This window comes from Callorhinchus milii, unplaced genomic scaffold, assembly GCF_018977255.1.
Source record: "Callorhinchus milii isolate IMCB2004 unplaced genomic scaffold, IMCB_Cmil_1.0 Scaffold1, whole genome shotgun sequence".
In the NCBI taxonomy this organism is placed as follows: Eukaryota; Metazoa; Chordata; class Chondrichthyes; order Chimaeriformes; family Callorhinchidae; genus Callorhinchus; species Callorhinchus milii.
This window is the reverse complement of record NW_024704742.1, coordinates 133309893-133333409: the sequence shown is the minus strand read 5'-3', so window position 1 is coordinate 133333409 and position 23517 is coordinate 133309893. Positions and strand designations below refer to the sequence as shown.

Sequence of the window (23517 nt, the reverse complement as noted above, 5' to 3'; positions counted from 1 at the left end):
ATCCAGAGCAACTTTGGAAAGCAGCCGTGAAAGCTTGACGTTTGAATGTTAGGGAAGCCAAGAGGAGCCTAACATTCTCCGGACAAACTAAATTGTTTATAGTTACTGAGGCACATAGACAATGTTCTGTGAACTCAACCCGCTTTCACCTACATGATGCAAAATACAATTTTGCTGTGAAGTGCAGTGATTATATTTGTAGGTGAAATTGGCAGACGATTTTCGCACAACCACAAACAGCCATGAAGCGAATGAACAACTTTATCCAGGGAATCGTTGGCCGGGACACCACAGGAAAAGCGCCCTTCTCTTTTCAAATGGCACTTTGCAGTGCATCTTGCTGTACCAAATGAAAGTATTGATGAATTGACGACACAAAGTATGGTTGGATTTTGTTCCTGTTGTGGCATCAAAGGTTACACTTGTTTTACGTCCTTTATATTCTTCTTTTGTGTCAAAGGATTTGAAATAACCTCACAGCTGGAGCTTCTTTTAGTTTTTTTGGACAATTATTTTAAATGTCCTTGAACAAAGTTGGCGCTTGCTTCACTTCCCAGTGCCAGGACATCTTCCTCTTGGAGGTTGTTGCTGAGTTCATTTTCCAACCATCCCCTATGATGCCTATTGCAATTATCTTAAATGTGGGCCTCGCCAATTGCTTTGATCGACATCTCAGCAAAGAACCACTGAGGAATATCACTGATTTCAGTAGTGTTTTGGATAGCCGTGACATTGCATGCAACGAAAATTTGCAGATTAAAAAATTCCCAGCTGCTTTACTGTTTCTGGATGGAAGAGAAAAAGAAATAGAGAAAAAAAAGGGCGTCCTTTTTTTTTTATCCGTCTGTCCTCGTTTTGTGTAGGAAAGTTCTGTCCCCAAAACAATTTCATAGAACAAGTGAGGAGGGGAGGGAGAAAATAATAAAAAAAAAGCAGATCATTTTTCCTCTTGTGATAATTTCAAACTAGGTGCCAATATTTTCCCAACTTAGGGAAGCATTTTAGTTAATTATGTCTCAAAGTTAATCCACAAGGTACAGACCAATAAAAAAGGTTCTGTGCACAATTGGCTGCTGTGTATCGCCCGCAAAATGTACAGTTAATTCACTTCACAGTATATTTTGGGGGGGAGTGGGGTGAGGGGAACAAACCAAGAGTAAGCCACGTCTGCATGTGTTGTGTGAAAGAACAGTTCTATACCGCTATATTTGCGGTTAGAGTGCATGGACCAAAGTCCGTTTTCCTGTGTCCGTTTTCCCCAGTCGTGTCGCTTTCTCTTTTGCCTTGTTTGGGTTTTGCAGGCCCCATGTCCTTGACCTCGGGTGTGCGTGTTTACAGGGCCTGCCTGCCGCATGCATGTGCGAGCTGCTGACAAGCCGCAGCAGCAGAATACTGATTTATAGTGAATAAGGGAAGGGGACTCGCTTTGGCCGTGGTCTGGAGTTAAACATGCTGGTAAGCGAGGACGAAGAGATGTGTACGCCAGTTTTGCTGGCTTCTGTTTTCATCACGACGGTGGCCAGACTCTTCCTCTAAGAATAACAGCTGGAGCTCTGCACTGCGTGTCCCGATGAGACAGTTCTGAGTACAGGGTTTGTTTCACCAGAGTAACTGGGCGCAATGATCCAGAGTTCCTGTGCTCCCCCACCCCACCACTGCCAATTGGTACACTGTCCCCTCACCGTCTATTACTATCGCACTTAACGGCTGCATTGAATCACGCGGAAATGATGTTGTGAGGCATTGACATGTGCATACTTACCAATCGGCCTCATCGAAGCCCAGGAAACATAGTCTTGACCCATCACCGAGTGATCACGTATTGAATGACGCATGTGCAGCGTAGATTATCGATTCAGATTTTACACAACGTAAGCAGTTTGCCCGCAACGCGGAATTTGCGTAAGTCTTAGCGTCCCGACTGATATGATTCATGTGAGACTTACTGTACAGCAGCGCCTTTCGCATCTGGAGGACGTCCCAGGGTGTAGAAAGGACAGAAGATGGAGGTACCATATTGTAGGCGCTATATCAGATACAAGCGTTGTATCATTACTTATTATTTAGAATAGTAGTCGAATGCAGTTAAATAAGCGCCTGCTTGACATACGCAAGAGAGAGAGAGAGAGAAAGAGTCAGACGCTCTGGGAGCTCTATTATAAATTAAGAAAAAATTGGCTCAAGACTTTAGAAATCTATTTTCGGGATCAGGCAGCAGCTTGGAGCAGCATTCTGGTGTCTTTCATAACGGTCTTAAGCGCCTCCCTTCACCATGGGTTGATAAATGAAAATAGCGCAGTAGAGTGTTTGACTTACGATTGATAAATTATCCTTGACTCAGAAACCCCCAGAGAGAGTCGAGCTGAAGGTTTTCTCTTTGGATCCGGGGCGCCGGGTAACACTTTTGATAATCACTCCATGTCTTACCCATCCCACCTCTGCAAACCCCTTCACCCTTACAACCCGGCTGTTCCCTTTGTTTGGCCGACATCCCTTAACCCATGTTCCCCCTCTCCATCTGCTCCCACTATCGATGGACTGGCTTTCAGCTACTTGGTGCCGACTCTTTAGATTTCCATTCCAGGTCCCTACGATTCAATTCATCCCTCCCCACTCTTAAAGTACCCCTCAAAACATACCTCTTTGACTGTGCTTTCGGTCATCCCTTTTCCCTCCTCCCTCCTCTCAGCTCACCCAGTGCCCCTCCAGAATTGTCAACGCTTTGAGACGTCCTCCCGATGTGAAAGGTGCTATACAATTGTAAATTGTAATTTATTATAATAATCCTTGCATTTGATATGGCGCCTTAACACGTTGTTGAGATGTCTCGAAGCGCTTCACAGAATATACTGTAAAGTGAATTGACTGTATATTTTATGGGCGAAACGCAACAGCCAATTGTGCACAGCAGTGTCCCACAAACAGTCGTGAATTGATTGACCAAGTTATTATTATTTTATTTATTTATTTTGAAGGGATTATTACCCCAGAAGGCGATCCAACTAACAACCAGGTTCCTACTTACTGCTAGGTAAACAGCGGCATGCGGAGTAAGGTAACTTGCCTAAGGTTTCACCGTGCCGGGGAATCGAACCCGGGTCCTCTCGCTTACGAGGCGAGGGCTCTAACCAATAGGCTACAGGAGGACTCCAAATTATTCTCTCACGAATGCACAGAATAGCAGTTAGTCTACAGTGACGTCTTGGGCAACAAGTAGGTTTGTGCTGGTGCCTTGCCACAGACGGTCCAAATTGCCTTCCTTGTCACTTCCAGTTTGCTCGAGGGATGAGTGAATACAGCGACCAAGAAAGACTGGACGGGCTGCTGCTGACAGCGAATTCTTACAGTGAACTCACGGCCCCTCAGACTGAGCTGGCTGGGCTGTGGGACCCCCTTAGACTGGCTGGCTGAGCCCTGAGCCTTATTATAGCCACTGTTTCAGCAGCTGTTTGGACTTGGTTCAAAAGTAATACTTTAATACTCATGTTTTTGCTTATTTACCCTGCCCTGCATCGCTCCCCCTCCTACCCCCACACACGCACACCGCCCTATCTTTAAAGCTTTGATTAGTGTTTACACTGCACCCTCTAAATAATAAAATAGCGAGGTAACACAGGGATACATACTGTTAAAAGTTACTAAAAGTTAACTTCAGTGCCTTGTGGTCAAAATAACATTGCAACATTTTGGCTGCAAATCATGTATGCTCTTCCTCCCTCCCTCGTTCCCTCTCTCGCTCTCTCTCTCTCTCTCTCTCTGACCATGCCAATACCACGGCTTCCTTGAAGCCTTGTTAAATATGAATAATTTGCTGTCGCGGACTGGTATCTGAGTAACGCGCAAAGCAGCTGATTCCTAGAACCCTTCTGTGGGGCCAAACAATAGGAATTCAGCATTGTATGCTCTGCGGATCTCTGAACGCTAGCGAGCAGGGCAGCAAATCTCTGAAAGGGGTCCAATGTGTGTGCAATTTTGACAGCCGGGCCTTGGTACATAGATGGTACACGGAGGGCCAGAGTCTCCTGTGGAAATCCTCTTGCGTGTTTTTTTCATAAAAACATCTTCTAGACGCAAGTCGTCAGAGAGGGGAAGAGAAACCGTTCGAGAGATGAAACGAATGTTTTGTTTTCTGGCTGTAAGTTCTCCCGTCAACTTACTCTGGAAGTTGACGTTTTCGGCGCTGTATTGCTGTGTTGTTGTGTTTTTCTTTCTTACTTCAGGGTGCATGTTATTTTGTTTGTATTGATTAGCTCTGCTCTTGTGTCTGAGAGTTGCATCCTTGTTGTGGTCACAGCACTTTATGTGGTCTGCATTCCTGCATAGTTTTCTTAACTTTTTTTTTGTACGATGAAGAGAGAGTTGCTTGATGCAGTTTTGTGGAATATAGTTAGTTGTTTTACAATTTAATACAGTTTTGAAACGGACGCTTCGCCACATAAAAGGCAATATAAAAGTACAAGTTGTTTGTATGTGCGGGAGGGGTAACTGTGTGCGTGTGTAGTGTGTGCAACATGTGTGTTTGTTTTGTTGCTGTTTTCCCCCCAAAAATCGTTATACTTTGCTGTGCAAAGATTAGCTGCCGTGTTTGCCTGCAGAATATACAGTCACTGCCCTTCACAGTAAAATCTTGTGAAGCACTTTAAGACGTCCTCCCAAAGTGAGAGACGCTATAATCAGATGCAAATACGATTGTTATACTTTTGTATCTCAAATAATATATAAGATATTATAATAATTCTGACATTTGACATAGCGCCTCTCACATCACCGAGACATCTTAAAGTACTTCATAGATATACTGTGCTGTGACTGTGTATATTTTGTGAGGAAACTCAGCAGCCAAATTGCGCACAGCAACGTTCCACAAGCAGATGTGGAGTGAGTTTTATTTTGAGGGATTGTTGGCCAGGAAACTAGGGTAAACTCCTTTCTCTTTTCGAATAGTGCCGTGGTATATTCAATGTCCACCTGAACAGGCAGAAGGGACCTTGGTTTAATATTAATAATAATCCTTGCATTTGATGTGGCGCTTTATTACATCTTTGACGTCTCAAAGCGATTCTCAGAATTTACTAGAAAGTGAATCGACTGTATATTTTGTGAGAGAAACGCGGCAGCCAACTGTGCGCAGCAGTGTCCCACGAACAGTCGTGGATTGAGTGACCAAATTATTCTTTTATTTATCTTGAAGGAATTATTACCCTTGGAAACGTGATCCACCAGTCGACTGACAACAATTTGTAAAGCGCCTTTCACGTCAGGAGGATGTCCTTAGGTGCTGGACAGCCAGTGTTTTAGACCGGAGCTGGAGGTCGGGATTTTGGAGGGCAGGGGGGGAAGCAGGGAGATCGAAAGCACAGTCGAAGGGAAGGTTCTTGATGTGGGTCTTGAAGAAGGCGAGGGGACGAGGCAGAGGAACTGCGGGTTGGAGTTCCAGAGGATAGGGGCAGAGTGGCCTAAGGCCCGCCCGCCAACAGTGGGGCAGGTGAGGTGGGGGACGTGAAGCAGGCTGGAGTCCGCTGAGCGGAGGGAGCGAGCAGGTTGGTAGGGGTTAGAAGGTTGCAGAGGTAGGGCGGAGCATGGCCAGAATCTTGAACTGTATCCTCTGTGTGATGGGAAGCCAGTGGTGTCAGGCAAGGATGGGGGTGATAGGGTCACGGAGCCTGGTGCGGAGGAGGACAAGGGCGGCAGAGTTATGGATGATCTACAGCCTGTGGAGGGAGGAGTTGGAGGCTGACAAGCAAGGGGTTTGCATAATCAAGCCTCAGTCCAATGAAAGAATGTATGAGGGTTTTGGCGGCCTGCAGTGTGAGACAGTGGCGGAGCCGGGCGATGTTGCTGAGGTGGGGGAAGGCAGAGCAGGGCATGGCATGAATGTGGGTTAGAAAGGATAGTTGAGGGTTAAACAAGACCCCAGGGTTCCGGACTGGCTTAGTAAGGTGAAATGTGCAACCATGGATGGTGATACTGTCAGCGCCTGAGGTGTGGAGGCACTGACGGGAGCCAATCAGGAGAGCCTTGAGCTTGTTGACGTTCAACTGAAGAAAGTTAGCTCTCATCCAGCACTAACAATCTACTTATTGCTAGGTAAACAGAGACGTGTGGAGTAAGGAAACTTGTCCAATGTTTCGCACTGCCTGGGAATCAAACCCAGGCGAGTCTCTAACCACTAAACTATAGGACTCCATGTAACATCTCATCCAAAGGGAACCCCCTTCGACAATGCAGTACACCCCCAGCACTGCACTGGAGTGTCAGCATAAGCTAAATGGGTTCAAGTGGCGGAGCTAATGGTGTCAGGGGGTCTCATGAACCCACTCCCCTTGCCCCATTCACTTTGAGGTCAGCCAAAACTAACTCACTTACCTATATTTTTCCATGATTGGGTTGCTGTTTGCAACTGCCCACAGCCTGCCCACTGACCGACTAGCAGCCCAGTCTGCCAACCACAGCCCCTCACCCCATCCGCTGACCCTGACTGACAACAATCAAGGTCAGGTATTGCCCACATTACACTCGCTGACTGACTGGCAGTCTGCAGTCTGCCAATCAGTGCTATGTTGGGATTGGGAGGTGGCAGAGGGGTGGAGCCAAGTTAGCCCAGTCCTTTGACCCTATATCTCCCCCTGATGGGTTCAAAGACCCGACGTAGCGCTTGAACCCACAATCTCTGACCACAATCTCTGACTCGGAGGCGAGAGTACTACCAACTGAGCCAGATTGACACACAGATTTCTGTTCAACTCATTGGATTGAAGGCCTCAGGGCATGGGGCAAGACTGTGTTGCTTAATGATTTTGAAAGGGTGCACTCCCTCCTCCCCGCGGCCACCCCCAACAACTTTGCTGACCCAGTTTCCCTAATTGGGGAGTGGTCAGTGTCAAACCCAATGGGCCCCGCTGTTGAGTTTGACACTTTCTGTTTCAGGGCAACCCTGGAGCGTGGGAATCCAGCCTATAGCATCCCAATTGCACCATAGTGTAGTCTCTGGAGCATGGGAATTGAGGGGAGGCTTCCTTAATGATCTTTCTGTGCGGAATTGTCTATATGTAGAGTACATGAGGCAGGTTTTGAAGTGACGTCTTCTGAAAGATGTAGTGAATTTCACTGCTTATAGCAACTGGTAAAAATCAACCCTTCATTCTGTTAATCTAGCAGAGCACAAGAAGATAATGAGATACAGAATATGATGATGAAGAATAAAGTCCTTCAGATGAGACGTTAAGTCCAGAGAGGTCCCATCTGTTTGTCACAGATTCTTGCTTGAAAGGAGAGGAGTTTTTCCTGACGTCTTGTCTAACAATGTCCCGGATCCAAAAATATTTGTTTGCTTCATGGCTGTTTGCAAATTGGCTGCTGCGTTTGCCTACAAATACACAGTCATCACACTTCACAATAAGTCTGTGAAGCACTTTTTAGAAACTTGACATGTGTGCGTGTGTGTTCAGGAGGCTAGCCGGCTCGGTTGCAAGTAAACCGCGAATCCAGGAGGACTTCTGTACCAACACATATAATAATCCTTGGGCATTTGATAGAGCACCTTTAACATCTTTGGGACATCTCAAAGTGTTTCACATGATTTATCGTATCGTGTATTGACTGAGTATTTTGTAGGCAAATGTGGCAGCCACAGCAATGTCTCGAGTGACTGACAATTTTATCTTGGGGAGTGTTGGCCAAGAAACTCCCTTCTCTTTTCAAATAGTGCCACTATTATCTTTTTATCTTTAGAATCTTTAACATTTACCTGAACAGCCAGCCCGAACCTTGGTTTAACATCTGACCCAAAGGATGGCACCTGTAACAATGCGGTACTCTTTTCCTCCCCATCCCATCTCCCCAAGCTCTGCATTGGTATGTCTCCCTGGACTGTCAGCTCAAAGCCTCGACGAGGGGCTTGAACCCACAACTTTTTGTGTCCGAGGCGAGAGAGTGCTATCAATTGAACCAGGGTGACACCTCTGGTCAGGTAAGAAGGTTATTCAGAACCGGAAGCCCAGCGCTTCTGGTGTAACTGCACGGAGTATCCGTGTGCAGAAAATTCACTGGGGCATAAGAATAGGAACAGGTCGAGTAGGTTGTTTAGTTCCTCGGCCTGTTCCGCCATTCTATTAGATCATGGCGGATCTGTAGCTCAGCTTCATTTACCTGCCCTTGCTCCATATCCCTTGACACCCTGACCTAACAAGAATCTATCCACCTCAGTCTTGAAAATATGAATGCATCTCAGCAGTCACAGCCTTTTGGGGGAGAGAGATCCAGATTTCCACCATCCTTTGTGTGGAAATAGTGCTTCCCGATTTCATTCCTAAATGGCCCAGTTCTAATTTTAAGATTATGCCCAACCCCCCCACCCCCCCACCTTGTTCTGGATCCCAGCTCAGTGAGGTTCGACTGTGATTGCGATGCCAAACCCTCGCAACCCGCGTTCGATTAGAATACGGGTTCCACATCAATCGGAAATTTTCCCGAGCGTGGCAGACGCTGAGCCGAGCAAATTTAATATGCTGAAAAATGCAAGCGTCGACGATAAAAAATAAAAAATAGACCAGCGCCGGAGATGCTGGGGCGAGTGCGGTGATAGGTTTTATTTACATCAGGTGTTTCAGGAGTCGGGCTAGGACAATGATGCATAATGCTATTCCCGCAGGATGTGTTTGGGCAGGGAGCCAGTCGATATCTTTAAGAGGCTGCTTTTCAGCAGTTTCCAGTGGCTTCTTCGGCAGCACTGACAGCACACGCATAAACCGATGGGTCTGTGGCTGCTGCAGTTAAAACGTTACTATGGAGTATGCCTTGCAAGATCTGAAATTCCTCTTTTGTCTAGATATGTGTGTCAACTGTAAGGTCTTTTCATTCAACTTCCCTTTCAGATTTTTGGGGATGGGAGAGAGAGAGCGAGCGAGCGGGAGATGTAATCTGATAACCTCAGCAGTCGTGCTTTTAATTTCTTGAGTTTCTGCTGCCGTTCGATGGTCGTGTCAACCCACAAACCGTCTTAATTTCCCGATCCCTCCCTTCTCCTTTCCGAACTCACCCTGTTCTCCTTTGTGCATCTGCAGACTCACGAGTGGAGCAAGAACGATGACCGGTTACTGCAAGCCGTGGAGCATGGCGACACGGATAAAGTGTCCTCCCTCCTGGGCAAGAAGGGGATCAGCCCCACCAAGCTGGACAACGAGGGCAAATCTGCGTAAGTAACTGCCTGACAAGAGAAACATTGCAACCGCAAAGAATGGGGTCTTGGAAATGCGAAATGCACATCTAAATTTTATGGTGACGGGTTTCTAATCTTTGACCCGAATTTTTAAGTGCTTCCAGACGATGCGAATAATGATATCCCAAGATACTATATTGCTAATGTATCGTATTCACATTACCATATCACTAGGTTTTATTATTCATTGTTTTGATCAGCGCTGATCGGGGGGAACCCAGTATTTTTAGAAAGCCGACTAATGGCAGTGAAACAAGCAGCTCTGATGTTAACCAGTTTAATATGCAGCATTCGAGGCCTTCTGAATTGCTGGAATCATAGATGTGGTGTTGCTGTGTCTGCCAGAAACCTCTCCCCTCCTTTTCTCTCTCCCCTCCCTCGCATCGCAGTCTTACATTTGGTGGATAAGACTGTATTCTCCAATGTGAAATTGCTTTGCTGTTTTGCCTGAGCTGGCTGTATTCAACGGGGATTCCAATTCAAGTGCATTGATATCCCTGCTTGTTAGATGTTCATTGCGGTAACCTGCTTGAATTTGGTGCATCAGATTCCCATGTTATCTTGATACAAGACTGCCCCGCTTTTCACTCACGCTGGTTTGCAATTTAAGGACAAGTTCCCGTTTTAAATGCAGCCTTCTATACCGTAATAACATTACCGCATCCCTGGGTTTTATTATTCATTGCTTAGTTAAGGCTTTGATCTGTGCTGATCGGGAGGAACCCCGAAGGGCAGCCAATGATATCCCAAGACACTACATTGCTAATGTATCGTGTGGAAATGATGCAAAGGAATTAATTGATTTTTCTTCACAGAGAAACTATACTCTAGCTCAGTGCAGTACATGTCCCATCTCGTCCCGTCGCACTCTGATAAATGGTGTGGGATGCTGCTTTTAAAAGGGTTGGGGTGGGGGGAAGCAAAGCATTCATACAACTAATGCTCTGTACCCTCTGCTCTTCAAAAAGGAGAAATGCGACAGTTGTGTTTCAGATGATTGAGTTACTAGAAATCGTCATTGAATGTTTAGGGATGAAAGTTGGAATCCAACTCTGATGCATTAAAGAGTCGTGTTACATTTTCATTGACACAAGGGTGGCGGATGGCCTTTTGTAGAGCAGCGGGTGCATTAATTTAACAAGGAGCACGGCCAATGTTAATCTGTGCAATTAATTACCGCTGATCATTTCCGCTGGGAACAGGAACATTTTTAATCTGTTTAGCATGGTTAGTGGGCAATTTGTTGAACTCGTGAGCCAACACTGTTAATGGAGCAGTTGGATATTACTTACGTTGAAGAATCCTGTGTTGTGTCCTTGTGACCAGTGCTGCATAAGACACCACCTGGGACTATGTCAAATCCTTTGGGACTTCTACTGGTCTCCTTAACCGCCTTACCTTTTTATCACAATGCAGCGGAAATGCCTTTTTTTAATATATGGTAAATTTTCTGTGGTACGAGCAAACATCTAGGTAGGTGATTGCATTTTATGAGAGGCTGATACTCACACATCGTTCAGATTCTCAAAAGTCTGAATGCAGTACAATTTCAATACAATTTACATTTACACAGCGCCTTTCACATCAGGAGGATGTCTCATGTCCCCCGACCCGACCTGCCTGCCCCATCATCAGTGGCTGGGCCTTCAGCCTTTCTGCCCCCACCCTTTAGAACCCCATCCCAGAGACCCTTTGCCTCGCCTCCTCCCTTGCCTCCTTCAAGCTCATCCTCCTCCCACACCCTTCCTGCTCTCCAAACCTGCTGATCCCAGCGCTCAGCTCGGATGCAAACCCTTGAGTGTTCAGCCAGGGAATGGGATGTAATTTGTTGTTGTTGCTGTCTGAAAACATTTAATCCCCCTGGCTGGGCACCCGAGCTGAAGATGAGTGCGTAAAAGGCCGACCAATAATACCAACTTGCATTTTTACGTTAATAATAATAATAATAATAATAATCCTTGCATTTGATATAGCGCTTTTCACGTCGGGAGGACGTCCCAAAGCGCTTCACAGAACACACTGTAAAGTGGATTGACTGTATATTTGTGGGCGAACGCGGCAGCCAATTTGCACACAGCAATGTCCCACAAACAGTCGTAGATTGAAAATGACCAATTTATTGTTGGGAGGAGGATGACCTTGAAGGAGGCAAGGGAGGGGGCGAGGCAAAGGGTCTCTGGGATGGGGTTCTAAAGGGTGGGGGCAGAAAGGCTGAAGGCCTAGCCACCGATGGTGGGGCAGGCAGGTCGGGTCGGGAGACATGAGACATCCTCCCGATGTGAAATGCGCTGTGTAAATGCAAATTGTTATTATGAATGCAAGTAATAATACTTGCATTCATAATAACAATTTGCATCATCAACATCGAAGCTCCTCAAAGCACTAATTTACTTTATTTTTAAATAGGAAACAATGGAAGCGATTTTACACGAAGCAAAGTCCCATCAAGTGTCACTTGGTGAATCACCAATTTAATTTTAAAAAATCCTTGCATTTGATATCGCGCTTTATCATGTCATTGAGAAATCTCAAAGCGCTTCACAGGATACACTGTAAAGTGGATTGACTGTGTATTTTGTGGGCAAAACGTGGCTGCCGATTGCGCACAGCAATATCCCACAAACAGCCATGGAGTGAGTGGCCAATTTTGGGGGGAGGATTGTTGGCCAGGACACCAGATGAGAGAAACTCCCTTCTCTTTTTGAACAGTCCCATGGGATCTTTAATGTCCACCTGAACAGGCAGACAGGATCTCAGTTTAACATCTCATTTGAAGGACGGCACCTCTGAAGGCTTGCAGGCAGTAAACGTGAGGACTTCAAATGCTTAAATCCTACCACTTATTGGCCTCTGGTGCTGATTGATACTGCAGCATGACTGTCCCACAGCGAGGCTTGCTTTCATGTAACTTGTAGCATTGACATTCCAAATGGCAATTTGTCGAATGAATATAAGTGGCCATAATCTCCACCCTTTGCTAGAGAGAGGAACCCTCTGCCTCTATCCCTGCACCTTGCCCCTTCTCTCTATCTTTAAATCCCACCTACCCCTCTTTTACCATGCCTATGGTCGATTCCTCCTCCCCTTTCTGTTCCTGCTTGGCATCTGAGCCCTACCGCTATGAAGCCACAACATAATTTGCATTTATATAGCACCCTTCATGTGGGGTAGCGTCCCAGAGCACTTCAGGTTGGCGGAGTCTGACAACCAGCCAGGCGGGAGAGGGAGGGGGTAGGTGGCCATAAGCACGATCAAATAAAAAGGTCTTTAGGCAGGATTTGAAGGTGGGGAGGGAGGGAGCAAGGAGAAAGGATTGAGGGAGAGAGTTCCAGAGTTTCAGGGTGTAGTGGCGGGGAACAGAGGGAATGAGAGACAAAGAAGAAGCTGGATCCAGCCGAGCAGAGGCAGTGGGTGGTAGAGTCGGGAGTAAGCAGATCGGATAGGTAGGGAGGTGCGAGGGCACGAAGGGATTTGGAAATGAGTGAGGGATATTGAAATCAATCCGTTTGGTGATTGGGAGCCAGTGGAGGCTGGCTAGGATTGGTGTGATAAGGGTACAGAGTTTGAAACACTCAAATTTTATCCCATGGGAAGAGGCTGTATAAATGCAAGTTGTAAACGAGTGGCGTGTTTCAGCCTTAGCGTGTCACTGTAGATGTTAAATGGTTAGTTAACCAGTAACGTAGACAGCAATAGACAATTAGATCTAACAGGGCAATAGTGCAATTGTAAAGCAAAATTTCAGAGCAAAAGAATCCAAAACTCAGCAGTTGGTGTCCTTAACCCACTTACCTCTGTGATCTCTCCAACGTCGCCCATCCACTAGCCAGACTTGGACCTCTGTACGTTCCTCCACCACACTGTTGGTGGCCGAGCTGTCAGTCACTGTGCCCCCATTCTCTGGAACCCCAACGAGATCCCTCTAATCTTGGCCGTGCCTTTAGTCACTAAGCCCCGAAACTCTGGAACTCCCTCCCTCAATCCCTTTGCCTTGCCCCCTCCCTCCCCACTTTCAAATCCCTTCCTTTTTGACTGCTTACGGTGACCTCCCCACTCCCTTTCCCCCTGCCACTATGAAGCATTCCGGGACGTTACCCTGTGTGAAGGGCGCTATATAAATGCAAGTTGTTGTCCATCTCTAAAAAGTCTCCTGAAAAACAGACCTCTTCGACCGTGCCTATAACCTCCAACACCCCACCCACCGTGGCTTGGTGATGGGCACCGCCTCTGTAACACCTCATATAAATGCAAATTGTAGTACCATGGCCCTCAGTGATGAAATCAACCTTTTCTGCAGTGTTGTGCCGCATTTTCTGCAAGTAATAAATGATTACTTTTTCTCTCGCTTGCTTTCTCTCACGAGGAAATCCTGTTTGTCATCCAACTGCTGTGCTGTTAGTTCCTGCAAATTAATCTATTGACAAACCGCTTAGTTGGACTTCATATTCACTGACAGATTTGTCAATGAAATGCCAGGAACTGCACTTAGGCTCTACCAGTCACAATCTGCTCATAGCAACACCACCATCAACAAAATTACATTTTCTTTCGTGTTCTGTGCCTTTTCTTTCCTCCCCCCACACCCACCCTTACTTTCTCTCTCACTCACTTTGTTGTTGAATTTGCTAGAAAGCCTTATCACATGAATGTCGCTTCCCAGTAATCATTGCCAAGCGTAGTGACCGTATTTTGTAGGCGAGTAGCCATATTTGCACCCAGCAATGTCCCACAAACAGCTGTGAAGTGAGAGACCAATTTTATTTGGGGGATTGTTGGCCAGGACACCAGAAGAAACTTCCTTGTCTTAGAATACTGTCATGGGATCTTTATTATCCACCTGAACAGGCAGACAAGACCTCAGTTAAATGTATCATACCAAAGATGAGGCTTTGCTCAATGTCATCAACCGGGGGTAATAATTCCTTCAAAAAAAAATTGGTCACTTCAATCCTCGACTGTTTGTGGGACTGTGCGCAATTGTCTGCCATGTTTCGCCCACAAAATATAGTCAATTCACTTTAAAATATGTTCTTGACGTCTCAACGATGTGGTAAGGTACTATATTAAATGCAAGGATTATTATTGTTATCATTACACATAGAAATCCCAGAGATAAATTGTTGGAATGGAATGCGCACACTATCCCTGGTGTGCATCCTACTTACCTTTATTCCGGGAATTATTAGGCGCTAGTTGGCAAGAGCCAAGGCTTGGGGGCCCCAGATTGTGGGTTGAGGTACTGCTGGAGTCTAACCACAACAACAACAAAATTACATTTATAGAGTGCCTTTCACGTCGAGAGGACGTTCCAAAGCGCTGAACAGTCAGGTGTTGGGGCCCGAGCATGGGGGAGGGGTGGTGTAGGGGTGAGGGAAGGCAGAGAGGTGGGAGGGAGACAAAGGCACGGTCGAAGAGAAGGGTCTTGCGACCGGCCTTGAAGGAAGCAAGGGAGGAAGCGAGGCAAAGGGACTGTGGGGTGGAGTTCCAAAATGTGTGGGTAGAGAGGCTGAAAGCCCGGCCACCGATGGTAGGGCGGGTCGGGCGGGAGACATGAGCAGGCTGGAGTCCGCTGAACGGAGGGAGCGGGCAGATTGGTAGGGAGTCAGCAGGTCAGAGAGGTAGGAGGGGATAAGGGCATGGATGGTCTTAAAGGTGAGGTGAGGACGAGGATCAGCTAATATTGCATAACTTGCCATTGATCGCACTGTCTGGCAAGCTTTCCCATTGCTTCTACAGCTAGGATCACCCTACTCATTGGCGCTTTAGCTTGCAGGGTTAACAGGAGCTGAGTGTTTCCAGTCCCCATTGACTGGTCTGCCCTTCCAGGTCCAGCCGATGAGCCAGACTGGCTGTGTTGTCATCAGGAGAAGGATGAACAAATGCTCCGTCAAAGAGATGAATCTTAATCCAGGCTTTGAAAATGGTGAAGGAGGGAGTGGGGGTGAGTCGCAGAGTCTGCAGGGACGGAGTTCCGTGGAGTGGAGAGGGTGGGGTTTGAGAGAAGAAGAGAGTTAATAATAATAATAATAATAATAATCCTTGCATTTGATATAGCGCTTTTCACGTCGGGAGGACGTCCCAAAGCGCTTCACAGAATATACTGTAAAGTGAATTGACTGTATATTTGTGGGCGAACGCGGCAGCCAATTGCGCACAGCAATGTCCCACAAACAGTCGTAGATTGAAAATGACCAATTTATTATTGTTTTGGGTTTTTGGAGGGATTATTATTAGGCGTGTGGAGTAAGGAAACTTGCCCAAGGTTTCGCCCTGCCTGGAAGTTAAAGAGCCTTGAAGCGTTGAAGGATAAAGTTGTACTTGGAATACAGAAGAAAAAGGTTACATTGAATCCTGAGCGATACCCCGGTCGGTGCAAGAGATTTATCTAAAACATTCCTGGTTCACAATGGGGCGTGTGAGCCAACAAAACGGACACTGTTGCCTTTAACAGGGTATGCGATAAACTAGCTGCAAAGTATTTAACCGCAAGTTCTTTCCAGCCAGATTCGCTTGTGGTCTGTGTAGCTTTTGCACTGCACGTGGGGGTTGTGGGAAGCAGCAGTGAGTAGCTTTAGGAAGTGAAACGTCTTGAGCGTTATTTATGAGTGGTCGTCAGAAATATTGATCGCGTTCCCATTAGCTCAGACTCTAAAAGCCGACCTGGACGATGAATGAATAAAGCCCTGAGCAGATTGACTGGAGGCTCCGTGACTAGCTGGGCAGTGACTAGGCTTTGACCCCCTTCCCTTCTCCTCTGGACAAGCTTTCTCTGCAATTTGGACCTTTCAAAATGCAGCTGCAATCTGAAGTTTATCACAGGTTAGTTGCTGTTTTCCTCGCAATGTTATTTTGTGGAGTCCTGTAGCACAGTGGTTAGTCCTCTTCGCAAGCGAGAGGACCCGGGTTCAATTACCGGTTCCCGGGCAGGACAAAACCTTAGGCAATTTTCCTTACTCCACATACCTATGTTTACCTAGCAGTATATAGGAACCCGGTTGTTAGACTATTGGTGGATCGCTTTCTGGAGGTAATAATCCCTCAAAAAAAAATGTGCTTACTCAATCCACATCTGTTTGTGGGACACTGCTGTGCGCAATTGGCTGCTGCTTTTCGCCCACAAAATACACAGTCAATCCACTTTATGTGTATTCTGTGAAGCGCTTTGAGATGTCTCAATGAAGTAATGAGGCACTATGTCAAATGGAAGTATTATTATAAAATCATTGAAGAAGGAGAGAGAGGAGACGGATGGCCGGGAGGGAGTGAAGGAAAGGTAAAAAGGTTTATCATCAATCTCCCACAGGTTTATTCCAAAAAACATGAATGTGAATTCTGTAGATCATGGCGTCCTCTTTACGAATTGAGATTTCAGTAATTGGCTAAACTCGTATCCGCAGATATCATCGTTAGGTTGTGTACTGCGTAATGTGTATTCAATTCTCAGCACCCAGAAACATTACAATGATGAATACTCGTCTAGCATTATATACCCATGTCCCCCGCCCTACGTGCCCCATCATTGGCGAGGCTTTCAGCTTTTTTGCCCCACCCTCTGGAACTCCATCCCGGAATCCCTCTGCCTTGCCCGCTCCCTTGCTTGCCTCAAAACCATCCTCTTAACCGTACCTTCGGCCACACTCCAACCCCTCCTACCCTCCACCTCTCTTGATTCCAACCCCCAGCTCAGGTCCAAACCCTTAACTGTCCAGCGCCTTGGGACGTCCTTCCGACGTGAAAGGCACTATATAAATGTAATTTTTTGTATCCCAATCTTTGTTGCCTGACTTAAACTTGCCTGTAACAGCAAGGAAGAAGAACCTGGATTGTCTTTTGGGGATGTGGAATAAATCCAGTTAGGATTATCATCTTGCTGGAAAATACAAGGAGCGGAGGGGGAAGTAGGGGTGGGAGGTGGAAGAAACTAAAACAACAGTGGATAATTTGGATCCGACCAGTCTGAGAGGGTTGGCTGTAGAGGGCTGATGTTTAATGATGCCCATCATCTTTAACCTTCAGAAATTGGTGCAGAGTTGATGCCATCTGCAGAACAGTAACTACGCAGTCTGCCCAACAAAATAGCTTAACCGCACAGACTATTTTTTATTTCTTTTTCCGTAACATTTTGACTTGGACAGCTGATCGTTTACAGCACTAATTCTGAAGGAGTTTGTGAGCTCCAGTACTGGATACAGCCCAGGCTGAGTTGGTAAGGTAAAGATGACCGAAAGCATGGTCAAAGAGGTAGGTCTTGAGCCAGACCTTGAACGAGGTGAGGGAGTGAGTGAGCGAGCAATACACGTTTTGGGGATTGATTCATGTGTTTCAATCTTATTTTGTTTTCACAGTCTACATCTGGCTGCCACAAAGGGCCAGCTGGAGTGTCTGGGAGCAATGCTCGCTCACGGTGTGGATGTGATGGTCCCTGATGTCTCAGGTAGGTGACGAGCAGCACAGTTACAGTTGTGTTATTGTCGCTCACTAGGATTAGGCACAACCATTTCTGGAAGGAGTTTTTTTTTAAAAAAACTGAAGGAGATAATATTGCTTGTATTGTATGCATTGCCTTTCACGTCGGAAAAGATGACTTGGAACACTTTGCCGGATTTACTGTGGCGTAGTGGCTATTTTGTGGGCGAAACGCAGCAGCCAGTTTGTGCACAGCAATGTCTCACCAACAGCCATGAAATGAATGACCAATTTTATCTGGGGGATTTGTGGCCCGGGCACCAGGTGAAACTCCTTCTCTTGATAGCGCCAAGGAATCGTCATCATCTGACCTGAACGGACACAGACGGGAACAAAGACAATAAATTTCGCTTGCAAAGTGCCCTTCATGTCGGAAAAACGTCCCAGAGGGATGGACAGTCATTCAATACTAAACATGGACCTTAGTTAAACATTTTATCTCTGACAATGCAGTGTTCACCCACTAACCTACCCCCACCCTCTGCAGTTACACTGGAGTGTCAGTCAAAACTATGAGCCTGATATTTGGGGCTTGAGCTAGTGACCCGCTGACTCAGAGGCGTGATTGCTACTGACTGAGCCAAGCTCAGCTGAATCATCATTCCTGCCAATCAGCAGTTGCAGAATTCCCGATTTCTTCATGAAGACATTCCACAGACATTGGCTGCAGTAACTTGTGCAATTCTTGTGTCGGCCTGGTTCTCGGTAGCACTCTCACCTCCAAGTCAGAAGGTTATCCATGATTGCACACTCCACCTTGCTAAGCCAGTCCGGAACCTTGGGGTCTTGTTTGACCCTCAGCTATTCCTTTCTACCCCACATCTGCGCCATGACCCGCTCTGCCTTCCCCCACCTCTGCAACATCGCCCGGCTCCGCCATTGACTCACACCACAGGCCGCCGAAACCTCATACACGCCTTCATTACATCGAGGATTGACACCACGCGCCTAATAATCCCTCCGAAAAACAATAATAAATTGGTCATTTTCTATCCACGACTGATTGTGGGACACTGCTGTGCGCAATTGGCTGCCGCGATTTGCCCACAAATATTCAATCAATTCACTTTACAGTCTATTCTGTGAAGCGCTTTGAGACGTCGATAAGACATGAAAAGCGCTATATCAAATGCAAGGATTATTATTATTATGCAAACTCCTTGCTCGTCGGCCTCCTCAACTCCTCCATCATTTGCAGCCTGTGTCCTCTCCCGCACTAGGCTCCCAACCCTATTACTCCCATCCTTGCCCAACTCCACTGGCTTCCTATCACACAGAGGACACATACAGTTCAAGATCCTGGTCCTCACCTTCAAAGCCCTTCACGGACTTGCACCCCCTTACCTCTGCGACCTCCTAAACCCCTACCATCCTGCTCGCTCCCTCTGCTCAGCGGGCTCCGGCCTGCTTCATGTCCCCTGTCTCGCTCACCCCACTATTGGCGGGCGGGCCTTCCGCCACTCTGCCCCCACCCTCTGGAACTCCATCCCGCAGTCCCTCCGCCTCGCCCCCCCCTTGCCTCATTCAAGACCCAACTCAAGAGCCTCCTCTTTGACCATGCTTTCGATCTCCATGCTTCCCTCCCCGATCCCGACCCCCAGCTCGGGTCCGTAACTATGTCTGTCCAGTGCCTTGGGACATCCTCCCAATGTGAAAGGCGCTTTACAAATGTAAGTTTGTTGTTGTTGTTGTTGTTGTTATGGGTTCAAGCTCCCACCAATGGGACTTGGAACTCACAGTCTAACTGTTTGTCAGAGCTAAATCGTCAGAGGTGCCATCCTTCAGACGAGATTCTAACCCGGGGTCTAATTTGCCTGTGCGGTGGCACTATTCAAAAAGAGAAGGGAGTTTCTCCCAGTGTCCTGGATAACCATCCCCAGATAAAAACCAGCACTCTCTTCATGGCTGTTTGTGGATGTTGCTATGGACAAATTAGCTGCCGCATTCACCTAAAAAATACACAGTCACTGCAACTTACAGTATATGATATGAAGCACTTTAGTACGTCCTCCCGACATGAAAGGCACTGTACTAAATGTATGGATTATTATTAACTCAGCCTCTGTGTGAGTCCAATCACTTCCAGCAGATGCTCTTTCTCCTGAAACTGCCTTTGGGATTCCATTCATTCTGTTAACTTTCCAGCTGGACGGTGCTGAAGGCAAAAACAAAAATCCTGTAATGTTTTTTATGTTCTGAATAATGTTCCTCGCCTGCCACTGCACATATATTCTTAGTTACAAATGTTTGAGGCTGAAATGTTCCATGCAAAGAACCATATATTAAAAAAAAGTCTTAATATATATATATATGCACACACATACAGATGCATACACTTGCACGCTTGTATATACACAGGGTGACCAAAAAGTTATGATACAATTACGATGTCTAATAAGTCTTAAAGCAATTATGATTTTTTAAAAATAATAGGGTAGTTATCACAACTTTTTGTTCACCCTGTATTTGTGTATATACTATATATATATATTGCACACATTCTTTCTTTCTCTCTCTCCCTCACACACACACTTTCAAATATGTACCCTCGCATACACATACATTATTGCTCTCACTGTACTTGCACACAGATACGCAGTCACACATACATACACATGCACACACACAGGCTCACACACACAGACTCACATTCATACACAGGCACAAACTCAAACGCATGTACATCATCACTCACACTCAGAATAGATGGTTGAATTAAATGGAATGGATGACCAGAGGAGATGGTGCAAGCTGATCGTGCCAGCAAATTTAAGAGGGATGAGATAGGTGCTTGGCAAAGGAATTAACTGAGATCTATGAGAGAGATAGTGTTGGATGTTTATTATTTTGGGACTTGTCAAAATATTTTTTTTTGGCCCTGTACGTGCATTCCTAGTTGAAACTATTTTAAAAAAAGTTAAAAGTTAAAAATGTTTTAACTTCCTAGTTAAAATTAGATTCCTGTAAAAACTGAGGTGCCTTTCTTCGAACAAGATGTTATGAAGTCCCATCTGTGCCTGGGTGGACGATAAAGATCAAATGGATTACTCAAAAAGAGATGGAAGTATCTCATCAACAGCCTTCGTTCACTTCATGGCTGGTTGTGGGACATTATTAGTGTGTGCAAATTGGCTCCTGCATTTGCCTGTAAAATACAGTATTATCTGTGAAGCACTTTGAACGTCCTGCTAACTATGCCAAAACGTAAGGATTATTATTATTATTAAGTGCTGGTAATATTTTAATGTAAGATAATATTTTATGTTTTTGTTTTATTTCAGGTCTTAATGTTTTACACCTTGCATCAAAGAATAGCCATCAAGAATGTGTGAAGAAGATTCTTCAGGTAGGAATGAGCTTAATGAACTTTTATGGCTGCCCAATGTTTGAAAATTGACATTGTTTTCAACGGGCCCAACTCACATGTACAGTCTAACTCTTGTTGGGATCCATAAAATAAGAGAGATCTTCTCGCTCTTTCTTCCCCCCCCACCCCCCCCCACCCAGCCTGGTGTTGTTATAGAACGTGGTGTAGTGTGCCACCACTCGCCCTAGTCATCAACATCGTAGCTGACCTCGCCAGTGGGCAGGACGTCAGATAATCATTACCTACTACTCTACCTCTCCCCCTCTCTCTCCAGCTCTCGCTCGCATCGCTCTCTGTCTATAGTCTGCAGTCTGTTGCTGGTGCTGTCTACACCTCTTTAAGGACCTTTGAAGCTGGCACGCAGCCAGCGCAGTGAGGAGGAGGGAGGGATGGCCATCATTGATGCTGCCCCAAGTTTGTTTTAAATGGGACTGACAACCCCCCACAAGGATATTTTCACCTGCAGCCTATGTGCTGCTGACATCCGTAGACCCTCTGGACCTGTGCACCAATGAAGCCAGCCAATCAATATCTGAAAGTGAAGAGTACCTTAACTCAGTATACAGGGCCACTACAATATACCTGGGATGTATCTGAGCCCTCAGTATACAGTGGCTCCACAGACTAATCCTTAGCTGAGAAAGCCGTGGCTCCACCTAAAATGGGGACTTAATTAGGAGGTTCCCAAAGAGATTAATAAACAGCAAATCCCGGACGTGTCGCATGGCAATGCGTGGGAGCCTCTCGTACTGGAGTGAGGCCGGGGTCTGAGCGATGTTCCAGAGAAACAGTCGCCTTACAGTCCGAGCTTCTCTGGTTCACTGACCCTCACAGTCACATCACGGTGCAGTCAGTTCACAACTGCTGAGTGCAGTTACTTTGTTAGCTTCTCTGTGAATTTTAATGAGTTTGGGAAACAAATACATGTAACACCCTCCGGAGCTTAGCAATTATTGTGGCTACGGATTACATATTTAGGGATGGGAATCTGAACATTTAATTCGCAGGGAATTTCTCTTCCCAACCCTTCCCCATCTTTCACCTCCATTCTTAATTGACTATTAAATCAATATTGTTTTTCTTTTCCAAAAAAAATACAAATGTCCCATTTGTCTGTGAAACAAATGGAACTGTTTGGCTATCTTCAAAAGTCAACATTGACATAACTCCTGTATCTGGTTTGATATATTGGCAACCACCAGATGCTACTGTGTAACTTTCCAATCCTACTTGCACATATCCGTGAACGCCTTGGTGTGTCGCCCTTCTTTGCCATATCGCAAGTTCTACCTTCTTAAGACGCCATAGAAATTTACAGCGCAGAAGGAGGCCATTCAGCCCATCAAGTCTGCACCAGCTCTCAAAGCAAGCTGCTCTTTCAGTCCCCCTGCCTTGCCGTATCTCCAAATCCCTTCAAGTCTCTTATCTTTCACATACCTGTCTACTTCCCTCTTGAAACCCACATGGACACTCAACAACAACAAGATTACATTTGTATAGCGCCTTTCACATCGGGAGGATGTCCCAAGGCACTGCATTCCACCTTACTTGACAGGGCGTTCTACATCGCAACAACTCAGCATAAAAAAAAGCTCTCCTTTCACTTGTGGTGATCTTGAATCTATAACCCCGGTCACCAGCCCTAATGATGGAAATAGCTTCTCCCTGTTCAACCTTTCAGAAGACCATTCAATCCATTGTGCCTGTGCTGTTCTTTGAAAGAGCAATCAATTCACCTGCCTTTTCCCCTGTGAATTACTCCTCTATAGATCTTTATCTAGTTCCCTGTTGAAAGTTTCTGATAATTTGGTCACTCAATCCACGACTGTTTGTGGGACACTGCTGTGCGCAATTGGCAGCCGCATTTCATCCACAAAATATACAGTCAATTCCCTTTAGAGTATATTCTCGAAGATGTGATAAGGTACTATATCAAATGCAAGGAGTATTATTGCTGTTATAATGTGGATTCTCGATTACTCTACCCAGCAGGCCATTCCGCATCTTAACAAAATGTGAGAGGCACTATATAAATGCAAGTGTTATTATCTTAAATGGATACCCTCCATATAACACATTTTAACCGTATTACCAGCAGTCACTGCACAACTTGTAAATTTAATACACGACTACAACAACTTGCTTTTATATAGCAGCCTTCACTTGGAGAAGCATCTCAGAGAGTTTAACAATAAAATCAACAACAATTTCCATTTATATTGGACCCCTCATCAGTGCACTTGACAGTGGCAGAGTTTAACACTGAGCCACGGGGAGAGGGGAGGTGATCGTAGGAACAACAACAATTTGCATTTATATAGCGCCCTTTACACGGGGTAGCGTCCTGGAGAGCTTGTCCTGGGCAGTGCGAGTTTGTAACCTTATTACAAGTTTCACTGTGTAAGGTTGGTGAATGGGAATACTCTCGGGCAATGCGAGCTGGTAATCTTGTTACGAGTCTCACTGC

General features: G+C 45.9%; 1 protein-coding gene across 2 annotated transcripts in view; it reads left to right on the top strand.

Annotated features, from left to right (window-relative positions):
* rai14 (retinoic acid induced 14) overlaps nt 1-23517 on the top strand; it is a 103807-nt gene that overhangs the window by 43929 nt on the left and 36361 nt on the right. The window contains exons 1-4 of one of the 2 annotated variants that reach the window (XM_007903111.2): nt 3836-4135; nt 9063-9193; nt 17563-17651; nt 20965-21029. In XM_007903111.2, coding sequence (XP_007901302.2) covers nt 3998-4135; nt 9063-9193; nt 17563-17651; nt 20965-21029 — 423 coding nt within the window. In that variant the 5' untranslated portion in view covers nt 3836-3997. Of the gene's footprint in view, nt 1-3835; nt 4136-9062; nt 9194-17562; nt 17652-20964; nt 21030-23517 lie in introns of those variants that run through there. The other variant, XM_042335842.1, reaches the window with a different exon arrangement.